Here is a 7,674-nt window from a genome sequence, read left to right as displayed (position 1 = left end):
ATCAGGTGCCCAACCACATTGCACAGGGCCCCAGGGCCCAATTCCAGTGTGGGGGACTGGGTAGGGCGTGGCACCAGGCCCCCATGGTACAATCCTGGCACACAGGGGCAGGAAGGGGTGATGCCAGAACCCTAGGGCCCAATCCTGGAGGGAGAAGGCAGTGCTGGGCCACCAGGCTCCAATCCTGGCACACAGGGGCAGGAAAGTGTGGTGTCACTCCCTTAGGGCCAAATCCCAGTGCATGGAGGGGGTAGCACTAGGATCCTGAGGCCCAGTCCAAGGATGTGGGGCAGGGAGGGGGTTATGCCAGGCCCCACTATTTGATCCCGGTGCTCAGAGCTTGAATTTTTTATAGATCACAGTTGCCAAGGTGATAATTAATCCTATACGGATACCTGGTGAAAGAACACTAGTTCCCTAGTAACCCCATGTCACTCATCTGGCCTGTGGAGCCAGAGGTTGAGCACTCCTGGCTTCAAACAATGTTGAAGTACATCAAACAGAACTAACATACTAAGCTTGCTTAAGTCAGTATTTCTGGCCAGGTCACTGACTGGGTATTTTTATAATATTTGAACAGTTTAAAGTGTCTTACTGCTATTGTAGATCCATTCTTTCCAACTCCTCCGCCAAAGATGACACGAAAGTAATTGAAAGAGGAATATATTGCTCCACACACTATTCCAAGAACAGGGAGAGTCTTCAGGCTTAGATCTACCCAAGGGATCTTGCAGAAAAGAGGTTTGGGAAAAAAAACAAAATTACAGATGATACCCTTGGGAAAAAAGAAGTTTCTTCACTACAGAAATCTATGCAACGAATTTTCACGGCTTTATTTTAACTCTTCCTTTTCTTTGAAACTTATACTCAAACCAACAATTCCAGGAGTGCAGATCTATTAAAATGAAAGCACTGGGTTTTTTTGGAAGTAGCTGAAGCATAGTGGTTTCGGTTCTTGAAGGGTAGCTGAAATTTTAAAGTGTCTGTATTTACAAAGCTCTTTAAAAACAATTTTCTGTATTTTCTAATAATATCATTGTTTTGTCAGAAATCTGCAGAGGAAAAAAGGTAGATAATTTATCTGTCGGCACACTGCAGAACCAAAGGAAATGTAATTCTATCTGACTGCTGTGCATTTAGATTAGATGACGGGGGGGGGGGGGGAAGAAGTGGGTGTGCGTGCACGTGAACACACATATGTAAGGTATATTTGGATAATATGAATAATGCAAAAACATTTTCATTAAATATTTACCTTTTAGCATTTACTGCAATTTCAAGTGACCTTCCAAAGGCAGCAGAGGGTTAAAAAAAAGAGTACTAATACATTTGTAGAAACTACTTTACAACAGACTTGTTTTCCTTAAAATGCGACAGACTGGTTGCATGTCAAAACAATGCAATAATTACAACAAGAAAGAATAATCAATGAGTTAAGCTTATGAAATTTAATATTCCCATTCATGGTTTCTAATAGAACTATTGTTCCAGAACAAAATAAAGCCTATTTGAGGAGGGGAAACCTACATTACCATGAATCAGCTGATGCGTGATAGTTGGCAGCATATATATTCTGTGAGAGTGCTTTGCTACCCCAATTTAATTTCAATTTACCACAGAGAAAGAGCAGCGCTGCACAAAGCTTCGGTTGCCGATTGAATTTAGTAGCGATTTGGCCCGATTTCGGCAGCCAAATCTCTGAATCAAATCAGGAGACCCTTTAAATCTCTCCGATTCGAATCGGAACCCTCCAAATTGATTCAGAGAGATTCAACGATTCGGACACAGACACAGCTTTAAATGTTTTTTCTACGTACCTCAAGGTACCAGGCAGCTCATGAATGCTGAGATGCTGCGGTGGATGGAGCGTCCCACTGGAATGCGGGGAGGTCCCCAGCACGCATGGCAGCGGACCTGGAAGTGGACCAGACACCACCCTCCCCTCCCCCCACCCCTGCCTTGGCAACTGGTGCCTCCTGGGTCTGAAGGGGCACCCAGGGTCTCCCCATAGCTAATTGCTGAGCTGGGGGGAGGTAGGGGAGGCCCCCCCCATGCGCTCAGCAGTGGACCCTGGGTCCACTTCCGATCCACTTCCAGGTCCTCCGCCAAGCACACAGGGGGCCCCCTGCACTCCTGGTGGGGCAGATGGAATCAGCACTGACTCTTCAGATTCGGATTCAGCCAAATCAAAAATCGGGACAGTGATCAATTAATCGAATCACTGTCCCCGATTTGGGCTGAATCCAAATTGAATACGGCCCATTTTGCACACCCCTAATAAAGAGCAAGCACAGGCATGTGATGAATGGTAAATTCCTGTCTACTTTAACCATACAGTAACTAGCTTATATCTACCCCCACATCCTTATGGGTAAGATTTCTTTCATTTCTTTAGTTTGAAACTTAAACTTCCTAGATGGTAGATGGAGTTTTTCCTGCCCCTCTGCATAGCTCTTATTTTATGCATAAGAAACCACTTTGGTATATAATGGAAAACTACATGGAAAAAAAAAATGCATGTTATATATGGATTAAAAAAAGGCAAATTTGACAAATGCTATGCAAGCTAAATAGTGCACTATACAAACTGCCATGCTTTAATATACTTGCACAATAGAATACAGAACTAAAAATCTGACTGCTTATTTACCTTAGAGTCCCACATAGTTGTTCCACCACATGCAGATAACAAAAGGAGGATTATTATCGATATCTGAACTTCAGTTACATCAATTCTAGGGAAAAGAAAGAATGCTTTGTTTATAAGCAAGTCTGTTTGCAATGGTGCAGTTGCAAACAGAAAATATTAGATCATTAAAATATATTTAAATCAAGATATAAATGTTTACAGAATACATGATTTCTGCAACTAAGAAAATTACTCTTGTATTTAGTTACATTGTGTTAGTTGTAGGATCTCTGTATAAAATATAGCTATAAATGGAAAGCTTGAATAGACCATTTATTTGTTTGGAAGCTCCTCTGAAAGTTTTAACGAGTTTTCATATCCCGTGGCCACGTACATACCAGAAACTCAACAGTCATTACAATTGCATCTTGTTTTTAGATAAATACGCAGTAAACAGAAAGATTTGATTGTTATATTTAAAAAGTATTGCAGTAATAAAGAATGAAGGTATTTATGCCAACCAAAATATGTTGTGGCTAGTAATTTTATTAGATTTAGGATATATTAATGTTAAAATTGGACAGATGGGCATCTACAGGCAAAGTAACCTTGAAACATTAAATATGCAAATAGCTGCTTTTCCTCTATTTCACTGGCAATAACTGATGCATAATTTTTTCCTTGACAACCAACACCATATTCTAGGAACTTACTGATTGGATAGTACTGTATTTGGAAGAATCCACCATATTTAGGGGGTTTGTGTCAGGTATCTACACTCATTCTATGTGTTCTTCTTATTTAAATACAGAATAGCCTAGAAACTACTGAACCAGTGTCAATTTTTAGCCTGAGGGCAAGCTTAGAAGAATTACATTAATTTTAAGCATTATCTTTGTTATTCCAAGGCTCCTTGAGGTAGGGACCACATCTCTGTAAACACTGTGCCAAGCAAACCTGACAAAAAAGTAATAAAAAAGTTTGCAACAAAGGCAGTGAAATGGACCTGTAAAACCAAATTTTAATGCCACACACTTGAGATCACATGCACTGGCCCCAAGTACATTGTGTATACATACAAAGGCAACAATATGCATAACTTCAGTCAGAATCCACCTTCCAAAGTCTATTTTGCCAGTTTTTAAAGGTTATGCATTATATTTATTTATTAGAAAGCAACCATTTGAAATTAGTTTGACAACCATGCAGAGGTTCAGATGTTGTTCAACAGCCCTATGCTTAAAAATTGAGAGTGACCTGTTTCCCTTAATTTAACTAACCCCTCATTTGCAATACATAATATCTTTAGAAGCCCCCAAAACATTCATTTCCTTGAATTTTTGCACCATCAGTGCACAATAGTCCAAGAGCAAAGTATATTTTCAAGACTACGAATTGGATACAGAACATACGTAATTATTAACAATAAACACTCTTCAAAGAGAGACTACTTGGACATGTAATGCACTTCAACATGTGTGTACACTGACTAGTAAACGCAGGTACCTGTACGCTTTTCAGCAGTATGAGCGTCAACGCTTTGAGAGACAGGGAAACGGTCTCATTTCACAGATGAGAACTGAGTCACTGAACGATAAAGCAATTTATTCAAAAGCCCACAAAAGCCTGCAGTAGAGTCCAGACCCATTGCATAGAAATCTAGTGCCTTAATTGGAGATGATTCTTCCTCTCTTTAAACCTCTAAAATGTTCACTGTGATCTACAGAACATACACACTTTAAAACGGATTCATTACATAAATCACTGAAGAAAATAATGTTCAGTAATTTTTATCAGTAAATTGGGATTATTAAACTTTATAAAACTTTAGGCAAACAGAAAAGCATTAAGAAAGAGCCATTAATGTTACCTTCTTGTGTAGAAGAAAAAAGAAAGATTACAAACCAGTGAGCCCTGACTTTCAGTGACTTGGCATGTGCAATGTAAATAAAGTTGTGTCAGCACAGTGTGTGAAGCCCTTGCCAAATGCTGCAGCTAAGTCTACTACTGTATAAATATGCAATTAAGGGCATGTGACTAGGTTTAGTCGGGACAATTTTCAGCTCAAGTTCCCCCCATAGTTCCTTTTTTTTTTTCCCCCCTGCTGACCCAAGTCGTGAACTAACCTGTCCACAGTTCTCACACAGAGTCTCTAGTTTCTGGCTGTAGATAATGATTAAGAATGTAAAGCAATTCATTGCATTTTGTTTACCTTTTTAAAATAAATTGTTAAATCTAACTCTCAGAAAGATTGTACAAAATGCAGATTATTTCCTTAACTAAAGAACAGAGGGGAAGTTGTGCCCAGGCCAGTGGCTGTATAAGGAGATAGCCCTTCCCTCAAGAGCACTCCTACACTTCGTGTACACTCACCCAGGGGCCAGATGGACTGATCCTTCTGCTTTCAACTGAAAGGTTTATACAATGTGCACACTAAAGCCAGAGGGGAAGTGGTTTTCCCCCCATCCAAAAATAAATAAATAAATCATAAAGTTGAAATTTTTTTCCTTTATTCATCAGGACTATACCACTCATCAGTAGGGGTCTATTTAACTCGCAGCAAAACCAACTGATTTTTGTGGCTTGGTTGCACCACAAAGAGCTGACTTCAAGGACATTTCCAAGCAGCCCCACCCCTTGCTGCTGACTGGCAGAGAGGCATATACCATATAATTTAAAAGTAAATTCTGTTGAAATTAAATAATATATCTTTAAAAATCTAAATAATATATTTAATTTTAGATTTTAATTTATTATAATATAAATATTAGCATATGCATTGTAACTTATTTTTTATATGTAGCATTCTATGAAAAGTTTAGAATGTTAATCCATGCCAACTTTAACAGAAGTGATTTATTTTAGTTGTCAAACACTAGCATGCATCATCCACAGGCACTTGTAGCTGACATCCTCTGTCTGTGGTATGAAAACCAAGATCGCGCGTTCTGCATCTACTGAAATGGTTGGTATTGCAAGGCAATGTTTTGCCAAATTGTAGAGATGTAGAAACCAACCAGAAACAGATTTTTGCAACTAAGTTATATTCAAAGATATCTGGCATTCTTTGATAAACTTCATGTAAGCACATATTTGTTATCATGCTCTTTCTGCCATCCAAGGACTGATTTAATTAGATGAGGATCAAAACTCCGAAAAGATGCATAATCTGGGTCAAAAATGGAAAACACGCTAAAAAAAGTAGGCAGCCCATTGTTTAAATCTCAGTGGTATTGACTGAGCATACCTGTAGTATTGATTTAACTTTGCAACTATTAAATTGGAACAGTTCTCTACTCTGGTTTTCAGTTTGACAGTCTGAAAGTTGTTGTGATGCCATATCTTCAACCCAACTTATCAAATCCATCAGCTTGTTGTATGCTTGGTGAATAAAACCTGCTGCCTTTCAAACCACATTAGAAGCTCTAAGAACCAGATCACATTTTCAGCCACAAACTTAATTTAATCTTCACTGTTACCCTGTTTTTAAGAGATTGTGTAGTTGAAGAATGCACTCTATGCTGGATGGGATTTCAAGCTCTTCTCACACAAATTGTTGGTAGTACTTAATATTTTTGGCATGGTAACAAACTGCATTAAACCACTAAGTCCACCTTATAAGCATTGGTTCTGGTGGAAGCAGCATAGTTGCGTGTATATCCCTGCTTTGATTGGCAATGGACTCCGGGTATCAAAGCTTATGGCCTGGACAATGTTTGAACTCTTTTTTTAAAGGAAGAAACCAGTCTATTCACATCAGGAAGGTATAGATATCATTTACTAAAGAAAGGAAAAGTGTGCATTGCAGGTAACGTGAATTGCATTGGGCATCATTCCATGGAGCACATCAGAGAAAGCTTTACACATGTATGTTGCATTATTAGACAAATACTGAGATCTTGTTAAATTATAAGCCATAGCTTACAACAACCTTCACAACAGCTTGTGCTTCACTTGCAAAATTTACTGACCCAAGTTGAACTCTGCTTGAAAAACAGGTGGGTCACTGTGGCCTTTCGAGCTCCTGGGTACAAATAAAATGTGGAGTACAGTTAGCCTGTGTATCTGTTGCTTTGTCTGCTACAATCAAAATAGATTCATGTTCCATCAATGCAGATTTTGTAGACTGAACATGCAACCCAATACCCCGGTAGATAGTCCTGGTGAAGTTTGTTTGCACACGGGAAACTGGCAGCATTGGGTACGTGCTTGTTGAAGTACTCCCTTAGTTTTGGACTATGAATGTTTTCCAAAGGTATGTTGGCAGCAGTCAATGTTTCCACGAGCATTTTTAGTTAAAGTACTTTCAGTGGTCCTTTTAAACACCGAGGACATTATCATTTGTTTTTTGTTCTCACCTTCGGCCCCTGCAGAAGCCTTTCATTTTATATGAAATTTGGACTGTACGGGGCTATCAATGCTGTTTTTCCTCGATATATCAAGAGTCACATTTATCAATTTATCACCTTCTGAATGTAAAGTTCCTACAAGGAATGACATTGCATGATCCTGAGCTGAAATGTATTTAGCTTTTTCTTTTTATTTCTTTTCACTCCTCTTCAGACTGCAGAATTGCATTTAACTTCTTAAAAGATGGCGCTAAAACATTTTCACTTCACTGACTGGTACCTTCACTTAGTCTATGTCACTAACAGACAGTAACTCTCAATCATGTGATCTATGGCTCCAGTGATCGTCACATTGTCTTCGTATTGCAGTAAGCATTGGGGCATTCTAAAACAGTGTATTACATCAATAAGGTGTATGAATAATTATACGAACGAGTTATAAGGAATGATATATTATGCATTATATTACATACACACACATATATTATATGAATAACGTGCTGGGTTTTCTTTTAGGATGATTTTAGTCTTACTTCAATCTTAGGCAAGCTGTTCGAGAAAATTATGCTGGCACACATCCATGAGAGGCCAGCAGGGGATTTCATGCTTAGGGGCAACCAACACGGGTTCATCAGTGGCAGGTCCTGTCAGACCAACCTGGTGGCCTTCTATGATCAGATCACCAAATCCTTAGAT

The 7,674-nt window shown here is 39.0% G+C and overlaps 1 protein-coding gene across 1 annotated transcript in view; it reads right to left on the bottom strand.

Annotated features, from left to right (window-relative positions):
• CHPT1 (choline phosphotransferase 1) overlaps window positions 1–7,674 on the bottom strand; it is a 20,678-nt gene that overhangs the window by 8,424 nt on the left and 4,580 nt on the right. Inside the window, exons 4-5 of the mRNA XM_019543894.1 lie at window positions 2,651–2,735; window positions 596–727 (exon numbers count right to left, since the gene is read on the bottom strand). Of these exons, the coding sequence (XP_019399439.1) occupies window positions 596–727; window positions 2,651–2,735 (217 nt within the window). The remainder of the gene's footprint in view (window positions 1–595; window positions 728–2,650; window positions 2,736–7,674) is intronic.

This window comes from Crocodylus porosus, unplaced genomic scaffold, assembly GCF_001723895.1.
Source record: "Crocodylus porosus isolate Cpor-Errol unplaced genomic scaffold, CroPor_comp1, whole genome shotgun sequence".
In the NCBI taxonomy this organism is placed as follows: domain Eukaryota; kingdom Metazoa; phylum Chordata; order Crocodylia; family Crocodylidae; genus Crocodylus; species Crocodylus porosus.
The sequence above is the reverse complement of the archived record's forward strand: the minus strand, read 5'-3'. Positions and strand labels throughout refer to the sequence as shown.